This window comes from Physeter macrocephalus, chromosome 11 (genome assembly GCF_002837175.3).
Source record: "Physeter macrocephalus isolate SW-GA chromosome 11, ASM283717v5, whole genome shotgun sequence".
Classification (NCBI taxonomy): Eukaryota; Metazoa; Chordata; class Mammalia; order Artiodactyla; family Physeteridae; genus Physeter; species Physeter macrocephalus.
The window spans coordinates 43129097-43144933 of NC_041224.1; the positions used below are offsets into that span (position 1 = coordinate 43129097).

General features: G+C 51.3%; 2 protein-coding genes across 10 annotated transcripts in view; both read left to right on the forward strand.

The window, feature by feature from the left end:
* Positions 1–3037, forward strand: part of UNC45A (unc-45 myosin chaperone A) — a 14826-nt gene extending 11789 nt beyond the window's left edge. For all 3 annotated transcript variants that reach the window (XM_007108351.4, XM_007108350.4, XM_055087924.1), the window contains 5 exons: positions 604–717; positions 945–1060; positions 1921–2038; positions 2148–2303; positions 2426–3037. In XM_007108351.4, coding sequence (XP_007108413.1) covers positions 604–717; positions 945–1060; positions 1921–2038; positions 2148–2303; positions 2426–2683 — 762 coding nt within the window. In that variant the 3' untranslated portion in view covers positions 2684–3037. The remainder of the gene's footprint in view (positions 1–603; positions 718–944; positions 1061–1920; positions 2039–2147; positions 2304–2425) is intronic.
* Positions 3038–3359: 322 nt separating this feature from the next.
* Positions 3360–15837, forward strand: part of RCCD1 (RCC1 domain containing 1) — a 45239-nt gene continuing 32761 nt past the window's right edge. For 2 of the 7 annotated variants that reach the window (XM_055087927.1, XM_055087926.1), the window contains exons 1-7: positions 4239–5556; positions 5646–5853; positions 5940–6339; positions 6512–6633; positions 9032–9127; positions 9778–9948; positions 10462–10491. In XM_055087927.1, the coding sequence (XP_054943902.1) occupies positions 5679–5853; positions 5940–6339; positions 6512–6633; positions 9032–9127; positions 9778–9948; positions 10462–10491 (994 nt within the window). In that variant the 5' untranslated portion in view covers positions 4239–5556; positions 5646–5678. The other 5 variants (XM_007108352.3, XM_028496476.2, XM_055087925.1 and 2 more) reach the window with 5 other exon arrangements.

Below are 15837 nucleotides of genomic sequence, written 5' to 3' on the forward strand. Positions count from 1 at the left end.
CCGCCTGCTGATGCAGGGGACACGGGTTCGTGCCCCGGTCCGGGAAGATCCCACATGCCGCGGAGCGGCTGGACCCGTGAGCCATGGCCGCTGAGCCTGCACGTCCGGAGCCTGTGCTCCGCAATGGGAGAGGCCACAACAGTGAGAGGCCAGCGTACCACAAAAAAAACATCACTGAGTGGCTGCTACACCAGAGATCAGTGTCGGGTGTGGGACGGAGAAGTATTATTAGCGACCAGCAGGAATGTGTTCCTGCTGAGTGAGAGATGCTGGGGGGGCGCGGGGGGAGGCTCTTTAGAGCCCCGGACTTTGTGCCTATTAGGGTCCTGAGCTCTCCTCCTTTCCCTTGTGTCATTGCCCTCCATGGCTCTGGTGCCGGGCACAATCCACGTCTGTCCCTTAATAGTTGTTTCAGGAAGTGTTTGGGTAGCTTACTGGGAGGCCTCAGAGAGATGAGAGGGTGGGAGTGGGAGTATCATTGTCAAGCCTGGGGAGAGAATGGCGGGGAAAGGTGAGGGCAGCACAGTCAGGGCCTCAGAGCCTCGTGGTTTGGGCCTTATGTTCCCGGGCACATCTTGGACACTGATGGGCTTGTCCCTACAGGCTCTGCTCCCGCTGGCCCTGGAAGGCACTGACGTGGGGCAGACGAAGGCAGCCCAGGCTCTTGCCAAGCTCACCATCACCTCCAACCCAGAGATGACCTTTCCTGGCGAGCGGGTGCGTGTCTTTCTGCCCCAGCACTGGCCTGTCCTCCACCCCCTCACAGGGCCCTTATGGCCTTTGACCCGGGCTGCAGCTCCTCCTTGGAGAAGTGTCAGCTTTGCTGAGCCCCGGGGGTGGGAAGGGCAGCCTTCTTTTGGGGGCTGGACTCCCTCCCATCTGCAGGGCCGGTGGGGTTGGGGGAGCTGGGGTGCGTAGCCCTGACAGGTGGGTGTGTATCGCAGATCTACGAGGTGGTCCGGCCCCTCGTCTCCCTCTTGCACCTCAACTGCTCCGGCCTGCAGAACTTTGAGGCGCTCATGGCTCTAACGAACCTGGCAGGGATCAGCGAGAGGCTCCGGTAAGGTCCCTTGGGATGTGGGGCCTGGGCAGGGCATCATGGTTTGGACCATCCCCAGGAAAGCGCTTTACAGCGTGGAAAGCACTCCCCAGTCACTCACTTATTTGCTTCTCACGGTGACTCCTCTGCATCTTACAGTGGAGGAGACAGGCCAAGAGGCGTGACTTGTGCAGTGTCCCGTGAGATAGCAAGGGACTGGACAATGGCAGCGCAGGCCCTGGAGTCAGGCTGCCTGGGTTCAAATCCTGGGTTCACTGTTTATTGGTGTATAGCCTCACAAGTAACTTAACCCCTCTGTGCCTCAGTTTCCCCCTCTGTGAAATGGGATGGCTACAGTACCTAGCTCGTGGAGGAGCAGCGAGGAGGATTAAATGAGAAAATATGTGTAAAAGCATTTACTACATAGGTGCCTGGCTCCTGGCAATGTGCCCAAGCAGTACAGATTAGCTATTACTGCTGATTGTGACCTTGGGCCACTCAGTCTCAGTCTCCTCTTCTGCAAGATAGTACTGATAATCACACCTGCGCCTTCACTGTAGGGCTGTGGCGAGGATTAAGTAAGGTAGTCCGAGTGCTGGGTCAGGGTGAGGGCTCGGATGTTAGGTGTTAGCATCGCCATCATCACCACCCGGGTCTCCTAACTCCTACTTTAGAGCATTTCCCAAGGTCCCATGCTATTTCCTAGGCCCGGTTAGAAGGCTGGAAACCACTGCCTGGTGATTTCATCCCCGGTGCAGGGGGGGTCTTTGGATATTGCCCAGGGAAATCCTTTGCCCCGGGTTTGATTGTGTGGGGAAACGGGTGGGGGTGATGGATGCCAACGCTCTGGTGATGCCGACCCTCCACCCTTGGCCCCACAGGCAGAAGATCCTGAAGGAGAGGGCTGTGCCCATGATTGAGGGCTACATGTTTGAGGAGCATGAGATGATCCGCCGGGCAGCCACCGAGTGCATGTGTAACTTGGCCATGAGCAAGGAGGTGAGGGTTGGTCCAGGAGGCGGTCACGGCAGGCAGGCACGCAGAAGTACCTGTCCCTGGCTGGGCTTTGCCCCAGCTGACCTGGTGCACTCCCCGCTTCCGGCCACAGGTGCAGGATCTCTTTGAAGCCACGGGCAGTGACCGGCTGAAGCTGCTGGTGCTGTACAGTGGAGAGGACGATGAGCTGCTACGGCGGGCGGCTGCCGGGGGCCTGGCCATGCTCACCTCCACGCGGCCCTCGCTCTGCAGCCGCATCCCCCAAGTGGTCAGTGCCCCTTCTTGGTGGGGCAGGGGAGGTGGGCCAGGAACCCCCAGCCAGGGTGTGTGAGTGAGTGCCCTGCCAGGGTTCCCTGCTGCTCGGTGGTCACGCTGCCCTGTTTCCTGCAGACCACACACTGGCTGGAGATCCTGCAGGCCCTGCTTCTGAGCCCCAACCAGGAGCTACAGCACCGGGGTGCTGTGGTGGTGTTGAACATGGTGGAGGCCTCGAGCGAGATTGCCAGCACCCTGATGGAGAGCGAGATGCTGGAGATCCTGTCAGTGCTGGCTAAGGGCAAGGAGAGCCCCGTCATGAGGGCTGCCGCCGCTTGTCTGGGGAAAGCAGTGGAATATGGGCTTATCAGACCCAGCCAGGATGGAAAGTGAGGACCTGCCTCTCACACACGCTACCTATCACAGCACAGGGAGCGAGGACAGACATGGCTTTGGCTGGTGGGTGCTGGGGTGTCTCCTGCCCAGCTGCCCTTTGATGTCCTCTGTTCTGAATCAGGGGCCACGTTCACAGCCCTGCTCTGCCAGCACTGCTGCCAGCCTCACGCAGCAGGGAACTTTTCCTGTACTACTTAGACAGCTGGGAATGGGGAAGGCGCGTCCTAACTCAGCCTGTGGATTTCCTGCACTGGGAAGGACCCAGCAAGCAGCCTCACCAGCTGTGAGTCTCACCTAAGCCTGCTGGCAGTACCACCCCTCATCCTCTAATAAAAGTGTGTGGAACTCAAATATGTGCCCAGTCAGTGGGCAGGGAGGGCTGACTGGGGGCCAGAGCGTGGAGCAGGAGCTGGGCATGGCTGAGCATGTGTGGGCAGCTTTTCAGCAGCACAGCCACCTCTGTGGAAGGAATCCAATGAATGCCCACCCCAGGGCCCGCTGAATTGCCTCTTAATCCTTGTAGAGGGCCAAAGGGTAAACATAAGCAAATCAATAAAGTATCCAGTCGCATGGAAACACATGCATTAGGCTTTTCAATACTTCTGCCTTTATTTATTTATGGCTGCTTTTGGGTCTCCCTTGCTGTGTAGGCTTTCTCTAGTTGCAGTGAACGGGGGCTAACGGGGGCTACTCTTCGTTGCGGTGCGCAGGCTCCTCATTGTGGTGGCTTTTCTTGTGTCGGAGCACAGGCTCCAGGCACGCGGGCTCAGTAGTTGTGACTCGGGGGTTCTAGAGCGCAGGCTCAGTAGTTGTGGCGCACGGGCTTAGTTGCTCCGCCGCATGTGGGATTTTCCTGGACCAGGGCTTGAACCCGTGTCCCCTGCATTGGCAGGTGGATTCTCAACCACTGTGCCACCAGGGAAGCCCACTTCTGCCTTTGTATTGAGAGTTTTCAGTGACCTTCAGTCGGGCAGAGCTCGGGATCCGGGGGTGGGAAAGCCCTGAGGGAAGCTCCAGTAGCTGAGCGGGGTTGGAGCTAAGCTTGGACCGCTGCGGGCATCCCCACCTGCCTGGGCGGGTGGTCCCTGAGAGCCTGCTTCCGCTCTCTGCAGAGCGGACTAAGCCCATCTTGACTCTCATTGGCTTAACGGAGGTAAGTGACAGATCCCGAGCCAATGGAAAGTAAAAGCTGCTCAGCACCCGCCTAATTCGGGTGCTGCTTCTAGGGCCTCAGACCCGCGCGTGTCCAGTAGCGAGCTGCCGCCATCCCAGACTGAGAGGACTGACAGGCGGTGCCCGTCACTGGGGTCGCTTGTCGCCAACCCCTTAGTTCTTTCTGATCGTCCCCCAAGTGTTTCTAATACTGACTCCGCGGCCCCGCGCGTGCCTGCGGAGGACGGGACCATCTGGCTCAAGGAGCCCACGCCCACCGAAGGTTTCGCCCACTCCTCGCCGGAGGCCGCAGCGGCGAGCGTAGGCCTTGGGACCGGTTTGATCGAGCTAGGACTGGACAGGCCGCGGCGGGGATCGCCCGAACCGAGGTGAGCTTGTCCCAAGGCTGTCCTCCCCGCGCGGTGACGTCACCCTTCTTTCTGGTGATTGGCCCCGGGGAGGCGGCGGCAGCCAATGGGCGCCTCGCTCAGGGCGCGGCTCTTCAAACCTTTCCTTCCTGCGGCTGCCAGCCAGGTCCTGGGCTGGCTGGTGACTCGTTCCTGGGTGGCCGCCCTGCGCCCCGGCCTTTCCTCCTCCCTCAGGACTGCCCATCGGAAGGAGCTGCCTGAGCGGGTGGAGGACACAGGGTCAAGATCAAGGTCAGAAGCCTCCTAGGGCTGGGATTTGACCCGGAAGGGGTAGAAGCCTAGGCCCGGGTCAAGGAGAGACCCAGGACCTGACTTCACAGGCTTGAAAATGCCATTGAAATTCTGATGAAGCCGAACATGCTGTACGGAAAAAGTGGCCTTACTGTGCCACTCGACTGTGCGTCTGTCTCCCCATTTATGCGTGGGCTCCTTGGAAGTAGACAATGACTTCTTCTCCTTCTCAATGACTTAGAGTAAGGGATCAATAAATGCATGTGGGACGAATAAATGGCTAGATAAGGTCCAGTTGAAATTGTTTATATAGGTCCCTGAAAATCCAGTGGTCATTTTTATCAATTCTAAGTACTGGACTTAATAAGCTGATACCGTGTGCTTACCATGGTAGGTGCCAGCACTTGAACCCTTTATTTGCATCTGTTCCAAACAATTCTACAAGGTAGGTACAAACATCACCTCCCCTACTCCCCAGCTTTGTGAAACTGAAGAAATTGAATTGGATTGAGAGAGCTTAAGTAAATTGGCTGAGGACACAGGCACTGGTAGCTGCAGGGGCAAACATGTGAACCCTGGAACTGGTCCTAACCCGTACAGGGCATTGTCTCTCAAATGCTCTGCCTTCCACTGGTGGGAAGAGCACTGTATGTGGAAATGATGGGCCTTGAGTTCAGCCTTCTGCCCCTCTCGGTCCTAAGCTATGTGATTATGTAAGGGTTACTTTCTCTGGGAGTCTCCGCTGTCAAATGGGGGCAATTCTAGTTCCCAACATTACATGGGATAATGTGCCTGGCATTGGGAATTTGGAGGGGGAGGGACTCAGATCCTACTCCAACGCCTAAGAGAGAAGCCATTTAAATACCTCGTGCCCACTTTGTGGGACAGCGAACTTGCTTGAGTCAAAAGGGAAGGCAGGGAAAGTGCCCCACTCTAGACAGCTCAGAATCTTTCTAAATCTGGCAGGACTTTAGCCAAGGCTCCCGCTCAGCGAATGTTGGTGGAATGCACATCGTCTGCCTCTGTGGTTAGGAGGATGGCATTTCCCCCATTTTACAGGTGAGGCAGCTTCAGTGTACCGCAAGGGCTCATCTAGAAGTATCTCTTCGAGTTCTAGCCTTAATCCGCCGTCCCGCCGGCCGCCCCAGCCAGGTCGCAGCCAGCAGAGGGCGCTGCCGGGCATGGCAGAGGAGCGTCGCGGGGCCTGGTTCGGCTTCGGTTTCTGCGGCTTCGGGCAGGCGCTGGGCTCCGGGCGCGGGCGCCAGGTACACAGCCCCGAGCCTCTGAGGGCGCCGGGCGCGGGCCTCGATGTCTGCCGCGTGAGCGCGAGCTGGAGCTACACCGCCTTCGTGACCCGTGAGCGCCTCCTTCCGGCCCCATCCCGACCCCAGCCCCGGGTGCGTGTTCCGCCCCCTCCCCAGCCAGTTCTCCCCCCCCCGCAGGTGGAGGCGGTCAGGTGGAGCTGTCTGGCTTCACGGTCGGAGCGGCGGGCGGCTGCAGGGACGCGTGGGCGTCGGAGGAGCTCCTGGTGGTGCTGCGCACGGGGCCGGGACCCGGGGCCGGGACGGAGCTGCAGGCCTGGGCGCCCGGTTCGGCGCTGCGCGGGGAGCCCCTCTGGGCCCAGACCGTGCCTGAGGCCGAGCGGGAAGACGGACCGGGCGGCGATGAGACCCAGGCTGGGCCGCTGCCGCTGCTGCCCTGCGCTCGCGCCTACGTGAGCCCGCGGCCGCCCTTCTACCGGCCTCTGGCCCCGACACTGCGGGCGCGCCGGCTGGAGCTGGGCGCTGAGCACGCGTTGCTGCTGGACGCGGCGGGCCAGGTGTTCTCCTGGGGCGGGGGCAGGTGAGGTGGGCCGGCTGGGCTTTTGCGGCGATGACGGGGCGTGGGGGGGTGCGGGTAAATGTGGCTCGGAGTGGGAGGTGAGCATACAGGGGGCAGGAGAGAGCGATTGGGGAGGGAAGGGGAGGGAGACCCCTTGGTGTGACTGTAGTTGACTAGGGTCTCCCTTGCTCAGGCACGGACAGCTGGGCCACGGGACTCTGGAGGCAGAGCCGGAGCCGAGGCTGCTGCAGGCGCTGCAGGGCCTAACCATGGCTGAGGTGGCCGCAGGTGGCTGGCACTCTCTGTGTGTGAGTGGTGAGTGACCTAGTGCTTTTCCAAAACCGGCTCAAGGTCTCGTAGCCTCCAAACCTTCCTCCTTCTCTCGCAGATTGATGGGTGCCCTAGCCGGGCCTCCTCCCAAGCTCCTCCCACATCAGCCAGCCCAGTCATTCATGACTCCCTAACGCCTCTCAGATTCAGCCCCTCTGCCGCCACCATCACCCACTCGCACCCGGACTGTTACAATTGTTTCCTGTCTTCTGTTACTGGTCTCACTACCCCTCCCCTCCGTCTGCCTCCAGCCAGGGCTGTCTTTCTAAAATACTCCCTAAGGGAGAATGAAGGGGTGAGGGGCAACCGAGCTAAGGAGAAAAAAAAGGCAGCAGTTGCCCAGGTGGCTGTGATGTGTGGCACACAGTGGACACTTGGATGCCCATCGGGAGGATGATGATGGTGAGTGTGAGCTGTGGCGGTGTCATGGCTGGTGACCCAGGACCAGAATGAGGAGTTTCACTTGAGATTGTGTTCACCACTCTGGCAGGTGATCCAGGTGCAGCTGATTTCTAGGCTGTTGGGTGCGGCTGGGAGCGAATGATCTTTGCAAGGATCTGCATTTGGGGCTCTGGCCGCCACTTATATCGTTACCGACCAGGTCCTGATGCGCAGCAAGCCAGACGCTGAGATGCCAAGGTTTACAGCCAGGAAACAGTTTGTTCACAAGGCAGCCAAGTGAGGAAATGGGAGAATAATAAGTCTCAGATCTGCCTCCCTGAAGGGAGTTGGGGTATTTATGGGATAAGCAGGGTGGTCTTAGGCGTGGGGAAAGGTGCTTGGAGGTAGGGAAGAAGGTGAGGTAATCAGTGTTCTAAGCAGGCATATCTGGGTCACATGCTTCTGCATATTCAAAATGGAGGCGCTTTGGGAATTCCCTGGTGGTCCAGTGGTTAGGACTCGGCGCTTTCACTTCAGGGGCCCTGGTTCAGTCCCTGGTTGGGGACCTAAGATCCCACAAGCCGCGCAGTGTGGCCAAAAAAAAAAAGTGGAGGCGCTTAGCATGATCTGAGGGTGGAGTTTTCCAGCCCTCTGACATCAAAAGGCCATCCACTGGACATCTGCACAGGCCCAGTTTTAGGGTCAGTGGCCCCAACTAGTCCCCAGCTGGCTTTCACTGGGCAGGAGCTGACTCCAAGTCCCTGTGAAACAGCTGAGTTGCATGAAGCTGGGAAGGTATGCAATTAAAGAGAAAAAAAAGAAAAATAACAAAAGTGAACTTAATCAATGAAGGCACTTAACAAGCAAAGGGGTTTTAACAGGCTGTTCTCTCATCTGTTGTTCTGTAAGTTAAAGAATTTCTATTAGTTATCAGCTTCTGTTAACTCTATGGGGCGTGGTTTCACCAGGGGTCTTTAAAAACTACCTATGCCTGTACTGTCCCGTCCATGTTCACATGTAATGGGCCTGGGTCGGCAGCCAGGCTTGAGAACGACTGGGCTGGAGGGAAGAGAAGAGAGGGCTGGAAGGTGAGCCCAATGGAAGTCTCGCACTGAGGTCCAAAAGGCGTTTGAGGCCTTGGTGTCACGTGGTTGGAGCACGGATGCTTCAGACCAGACCTCCCAGGTTCAAATCATCACCCTGCCCGTCGTGATCTTGGGCAGAGCACCTAACCTCTCTGTGCCTCAAGTTTTCTCTTGAATAAAATGGGGATATTGTACTTAAAACTGGCACAGAATAAGCACTTGATAAAAATTAGCCACTGCTGTTAGTGAATTTTTAGCATAGGGCTGTTGCTCCAATCAACTAACTCCAGTGCTGTGAGAGCTTCCAGAGGCCTTCGGGGGAGGGGGAGGGTGCAGTGGGTAAAGGGGGTTGGCTGGATGGTGACAGATGAAAACTAACCTCTTGGTGATAAGCACACTGTAGTGCATACAGAAGTCAAAATATAATGCTGTACACATGAAACTTATATAATGTTATAAACCAATACCACCTCAGTTAAAACAACAGTTTTTTAAAAGGCCTTCAGCAGGACTGGTGGCAGGTAGGGCTGACGAAAGGGGCCTGGGCTCAGTGGATGTGAAAAAAAGACCACTGGGGAACTTCCAGGGCCACATTTCCAAACTGCACGCGGGGGGAGTGGGGGGTGCAATTTAACAAAAAAGGAAAAAGTGAAAGTGGAGAGGAAGAGCCAGCAAGAGACTTCCTTTAAGAATAGGGTGACCTGAAGGCACTTAAGGGGGAAGGGGCCCTGTTGAGACAAGGAAGCTGCTGGGGCCTGAGGGAAGCACTTTGCCTGGAGTGCTGACTTGGGCAGGGCAGGCAGGAGTTGTCTCTAGGGAGCTAGTGGGGTGTAGTGGAGTCTGGATGGATGCACATGCTTAGGAGGTGGAGGGGGCGATCACAGTCTGTTAATGGGGCCCCTTTATCTCTCTTTCAGAGGCTGGGGATATTTATATCTGGGGCTGGAATGAATCAGGGCAGCTGGCCCTGCCCACCAAGAGCCTGGCAGAGGATGGAAAGACAACCGCAGAAGGTGAGAGTCAATTCTTTTTTTTGATATATTTTATTGAAGCATAGTTGATTTATGTTGTGTTAATTTCTGCTGTATGGCAGAATGATTCAGTTATACATATATATATATACATATTCTTTTCCATTATGGTTTATCACAGCATATTGAATACAGTTCCCTGTGCTACATAGTAGGACGTTGTTGTTTATCCATTCTATATATAATAGTTGACATCTGCTAATCCCAAACTCCCAATCCATCCCTCCCCCACCCCCCTCCTCCTTGGCAACCACAAGTCTGTTGGTGAGGGTCAATTCTTGATTTCCACATGTTTCTGTCATTCCTGACTCCTGGCCATATTGCTGGCCTGAGAGCTACAGTGCTCAAAAGGGTATGTGACATCCTTGGGACCCCAGGACACAATGAAGGACTCTGAGCCCCTTATGAGAGGGAGCATGGCAAGGCTGATGCCAGTGTCAGCACTACATGCCCCACAAACCTGTCAACTCCAGCACTTCCCAGGAAATGTGGGGTTGGGAGTGATGGCTTTGGAGCTAGAGCAAGTGTGTCAGCTGTTGTAGTGAGTGAGTCAGTATATGAATGAGGTTTAGATCAGTGCTCAGTGAGTGTTCAGCATCATTATCATCATCACTCTTATTACTTCTCTGAAGCCTCAGGACTGAATGAAGATGGTTCTGAAGTGAAGAGAGTAGCCGGGGGTGAGGATGGAGCCCCCGCCCCCTTCATAGCTGTCCAGCCCTTCCCAGCTTTATTGGACCTCCCCCTGGGCTCAGATGCAGTCAAGGCCAGCTGTGGATCCCGGCACACAGCGGTGGTGACAAGTGAGTGGGGCTGGGTAGGCTGGTTCACGATGGAGTGGGAGGTCCCTCCACCCTGCTCTCTAGCTGGTGGCTGCAGAAAAGGGTGTGGTCACCTAAAAAACTACCATTTTAATTAAGCATCTTTGACATGTACTGAGTAGCTGCCCCACTCAGTTCACTCCCACGGGGCTTTAACAGTGGCTCGCCAGCCTGTCAGGCCCCGAAGGTTCTTCCTTCTGGAGGGAGGCTAGTGTTGCCAGCCTTTTATCTGACAGCACGGCTGTCCTAAACTCAGCAGCTGTGAGTTGCAGGCCAATTAGTCTGCATATAGGGAGGTGAACTTTTTCAGTTTGGATCCTTTATCACCCCAAATGTGACTAGACAGTTGTTAAAAAGAGAGAGAGGATATGTTTTGCTATGCCAAGTAAGTCTCATGGTGACCATAACATGCTGGCAGGCCGAGCTGGACAAATGCCTAGTCAAAGAGCAGTGGTGTCAGCCCCTTACTGTCCTTTTGCTGTCCTTTGGTTGCAGGAACGGGGGAGCTCTACACCTGGGGCTGGGGTAAGTAAAAGGTTTGCTTTTGTTATGCTTAAACCAGGGGGAGGAAAGACCTGGGAGTAGAGGGCAGGTGACAACAGCCATGCAGAGAAGTGGAAGCAGGGGCCTCGGCCTGACAATTGGGACTGAAAAGCTGTCTACTCCCTTTTCTGGAACAGATCTAGGCACACTCAGAGGGGCAGAGACCAGACAAGAGAGAAATAGGACAACATGTCAGTATTTCCCATCTACCTTTCTGAAAAAGTATTTGTCTTAAAGGAATATTTAGCCAGCAGTCATGAAACATCTTTTGGTCTGGCACTGGGTAGAGAAAAAGATAAAATAAAAATCTCTGCTCTGAACATCTGAGCTTAGGAGTGGGGAGCCTGGAGGAGCATCTTGCCTCTTGGGGACCTGTGGAATTGCCTGGTCCTGGAGGCTCTGTGGTGCTGGTCTCCTGAATTCACGGAGCAGACACCAGCAGAGGGGTGGCTTAAGCCCAGCACTTGAGTCAATGGGCTGTTTTTCCTTCCCGGAGGGGAAAAGCCACAAGGCCCAGTGGAGAGGATGGCAAAGCAGCTCATTTCACTTTAGGTAAATATGGACAGCTTGGCCACAAAGACACGACCAGCTTGGATCGGCCCTGCCGTGTGAAGTACTTTGTAGATAAGCAACTCCAAGTAAGGACCGTGAGCTGTGGGCCCTGGAACACCTACGTGTATGCTGTGGAAAAAGAGAAGAGCTGACATGTATAGATAAGGGCATAAAATAAATGTAGAGTGAAAAATTATGAAGCTAACACTTGTGAAACTCCCCCCAGGTCAAGGAAAACCATTGCCAGCACCCCAGAGGCCCCACATTTGGCCTTCCGTATCACAGCCCTCTTGCTCCACCTTAGAGCAGGCAGCATCCTCAACTTTGTCTTCACATTAGGAACACCTGGAGGGAACTCCCTGGTGGTCCAGTGGTTAGGACTCTGTGCTTTCACTACCTAGGGCGCGGGTTCAATCCCCGGTCTGGGAACTAAGATCACACAAGCCCGTGGCACAGCGTGGCCCCAAAAAAAAAAAAAAAAAAAAAAGGAAAAGAAAGAAACACCTGGAGATTTGAAACTGGATGCCTAAGGCCAGCATCGCAGACACAATGAAATCAGAACTTAGGGGTGCGGAACCTAGATGTGGGTAGATTTTTTAGGCTGCCCCACCCCCGGTGATTTGGAGGTAGTGCTAAGATTGGGAACCACTAGAGGTCATCTTCTTTTGTTATTCATATACCTGTTTTCATTTTGACTCATACCATTCCTTTTATGCATCTTTATACAATATAATTTGCCTGCTTTTGAACTTTAGTAAATAGAATCATTCTGTGTATATTATGTCTTGTTTTTTCATTAGCACTGTATGATTCATCTGTGGTGTCATGCAGTTGATTCATTTTGTTATATAGTATTCCATTGTATGAATTATACCTCAAGTTATATATTCTCTTACTGATAGTAATTTCTTTTTTCTTATTGAGTTAAAATACACATAACAAAAAATGTACTATCTTAATCATTTTTAAATGGTATTAAATACATTCACATTGTTGTGTAGCCATCACCACCTATTCCCATCTCTTTTCATCTTGTAAATCTGAAACTCTACAGCTATTAAACAATAACTCCATTCTCCCCAGCCCCTGGCAACCATCATACCTTGTGTCTGTCTTTGTGCTCTTGACTACTCTACGTACCTAATATAGGTGGAATCATACAGTATTTATCTTATTATAAGATAAATTTTGGCTTATTTCACTTAGCATAATGTTCTCAAGGTTCATCCATGTTATAGCGTATCGCAGAATTTCCTTCCTTTTTAGGCCTGAATAATATTCCATTGTATGTATATACCACATTTTGTTTATTGATTCATTGGTTGATGGACACTTGGGTTGCTTTCATGTTTTAGCTATTGTGAATAGTGCTGCTATGAACATGGGTTTACAAACATCTCTTTGAGATTCTGCTTTTAATTTTTTTGGATATATACCCTAAAGTGGAATTGCTGGGTCACATGGTAATTCTATTTTTAATTTTTTGAGGAGCCTACATATTGTTTTCCACAGTGGCTTTCCCATTTTACAATCCCACCAATAGTGCACAAGTGTTCCAATTTCTCCACATCCTCACCGAACACTTTGTTTTCTGTTTTTTTTTGACAGTAGCCATCCTGATAGGTGTGAGGTGGTATCTCATTGTAATTTTGATTTGTGTTTCCCTAATAATAAGTGATGTTAAGCATCTTTTCATGTGCTTATTGGCCATTCACATCTTTTTTGGAGAAATGTCTATTCAAGTCCTTTGCCGATTTTTGAATCTGGTTTTGTGTGTGTGTTGTTTTAGGAGTTTTCTAAATATTCTAGATACTAATCCCTTATCAAATAAGTGATTTGGAAATATTTTCTCCCATTCTGTTGGTTGCCTTTTTACTTTGTTGATACTGTCTCAATGTAAAAAGTTTTTTAATTTTCATGAAGTCCAATTTGTCTATTTTTTCTTTTGTTGCCTATGTCTTTGTTGTCCTATCTGAGAAATCATCACCAAATCCAATGTCATGAAGCTTTTGTCCTATGTTTTTCCAAGAATTTTATTGTTTTAGGTTTTATATTTTGGTCCTTGATCCATTTTGAGTTAATTTTTGTATATAGTGTTAGGTAAGAGTCCAACATCATTCTTTTGCATGTGGTTATCCAGTTTTCCCAGCACCATTTGTTGAAAAGACTGTCCTTTCCTCATTGAATGGCCTTGGCACCCTTCTCAAAAATCATTTGATTGTATATTCGAGGGTTTATTTCTGGGCTCTCTATTCTATTTCATTGATCTATATGTCTGTCTCTTTGTATGTGAATACTGTTGTGATTACTATAGCTTTGTTGTAGGTTTTGAAACCAGGAAGTGTGAGTCCTCCAGTTTTAGTCTTTTTCAAAATTGTTTTGTCTGTTGGGGTCCCTTGAGATCCCATATGAGTTTTAGTGTTTTTCCATTTCTGCATAAAGTTCCTTGAAATTTTAGGGATTGCACTGAATCTATAGATTACTTTGGGTACTACTAACATTTTAACTATTTATTTATTTATTTTGGCCGTGTCGGGTCTCAGTTGAGGCACATAGTCTTCATTGAGGCGTGCGGGATCCTCCATTGTGGCGTGGGCTCTTCATTTGGCGCTCGGGCTTCTCTCTAGTTGCAGCGTGCGGGTTTTCTCTCTCTAGTTCTGGCGTGCAGGCTCCAGAGCACGTGCGCTCTGTAGTTTGCAGCACGTGGGCTGTCTCGTTGAGGCGCACGAGCTCAGTAGTTGTGGTACACGGGTTTAGTTGTCCTGCGGCATGTGAGATCTTAGTTCCCCAACCAGGGATCGAACCTCTGTCCCCTGCATTGAAAGGTGGGTTCTTTACCACTGGACCACCAGGGAAGTGCACTTTTTTTTTTTTTTGCGGTACGCGGGCCTCTCACTGTTGTGGTCTCTCCCGTTGCGGAGCACAGGCTCCGGACGCGCAGGCTCAGCGGCCATGGCTCACGGGACTAGCAGCTCCGTGGCATGTGGGATCTTCCCAGACTGGGGCACGAACTCGTGTCCCCTGCATTGGCAGGTGGACTCTCAACCACTGCACCACCAGGGAAGCCCCAGAAGTCCACTTTTAACAACATTAAGTCTTCCAATCCATGATCATGGGATGTGTTTCCATTTATTTATGTCTATAATTTTTTTCAGGAGTGTCTTGTAGTTTTCATTGTACATGTCTTTCACCTCCTTGGTTAATTCCTAAGTATTTTATTCTTTTTGATGCTACTATATCTGGAATCATTTTTAAAAATTAATTTATTTATTTATTTTTGGCTGTGTTGGGTCCTTGCTGCTGCACGCGGGCTTTCTCTAGTTGCGATGAGCCAGGGCTACTCTTCACTGTGGTGTGCAGGCTTCTTATTGCGGTGGCTTCTCTTGTTGCGGAGCTCTAGGCACGTGGGCTTCAGTAGTTGTGGCTCACGGGCTCTAGAGCACAGGCTCAGTAGTTGTGGTGCACGGGCTTTGTTGCTCCACAGCATGTGGGATCTTCCCGGCCCAGGGCTCGAACCCAGGTCCTCTGCACTGGCAGGTGGATTCTTAACCATTGTGCCACCAGGGAAGCCCTGGAATCATTTTTGTAATTTCCTTTTCAGATTGTTCATTGTGTATAGTAATACAACTGATTTTTGTGTGTTGACTTTGTATCCTGCTACTTTGCTGAAGTCATTTATTAGTTCTAACAGCTTTTCTGTAGTCTTTAGGATTTTCTACATATAAGATCATTCATCTGCAAACAGAGATACTTTTACTTCTTTTCTAATTTGGATGCCTTTTATTTCTTTTATAACCTAATGGCTCTGACTAGAACTTACATTACTATGTTGAATAAAAGTGGTGAAAGTGGGCATCCTTGCCTTGTTCCTGATCTTAGAGGAAAAGCCATTGAGTATTATGTTTGCTGTGGGATTTTCATATACGGATTTTATTGTGTGGAAGTAGTTCCCTTCTTTTCCTATTTTATTGAGTGTTTTTAATCACGAAAGGGTGCAGAATCTTGCTTTTTCTACATCAGTTGAGATGATCATGTGTTTTTTTTCCTTCATTTTGTTGATGTAGCATGTTACATTGATCATCCTTGTATTCCAGGAATAAATCTCACTTGGTCATAATGTATAAACTTTTCAAGTGTTGCTGAATTCTGTTTGCTAGTATTTTGCTGAAGATTTTTTCATCTATGTTCAAAAGGGATATTGGTGTATAGTTTTCCTGTAGTGTCTTCTGGCTTTGGTATCAAAGTTATGCTGGCCTCACAGAATGAGTTAGGAAGTGTTTCTTCCTCTGAAATATTTCAGAAAAATTTGAGAAGGATTGGTGTTAGTTCTTTAAATATTTGGTAGAATTCACAGTGAAGCCATTAGGTCCAAGGCTTTTCTTTCTTGGGAAATTATTATTTTTTTTTTATTTGTTTATTTTTGGCTGTGTTGGGTCTTTGTTGCTGCGTGCAGGCTTTCTCTAGTTGCGGTGAGCGGGGGCTACTCTTGGTGCACGGGCTTCTCATTGTGGTAGTTTCTCTTGTTGCGGATCATGGCTCTAGGCACGTGGGCTTGGTAGTTGTGGCTTGCAGGCTCTATAATCAAAGCACCGAGCTGATCTCCCTGTGCTATGTGGCTGCTTCCCACTATCTATTCTACATTTGGTAGTGTATATATTTCCATGCCACTCTCTCACTTTGTCACAGCCTACCCTTCCCCCTCCCCACATCCTCAAGTCCATTCTCTAGTAGGTCTGCATCTCCATTCCCGTCTTACCCCTAGGTTCTTCATGACCT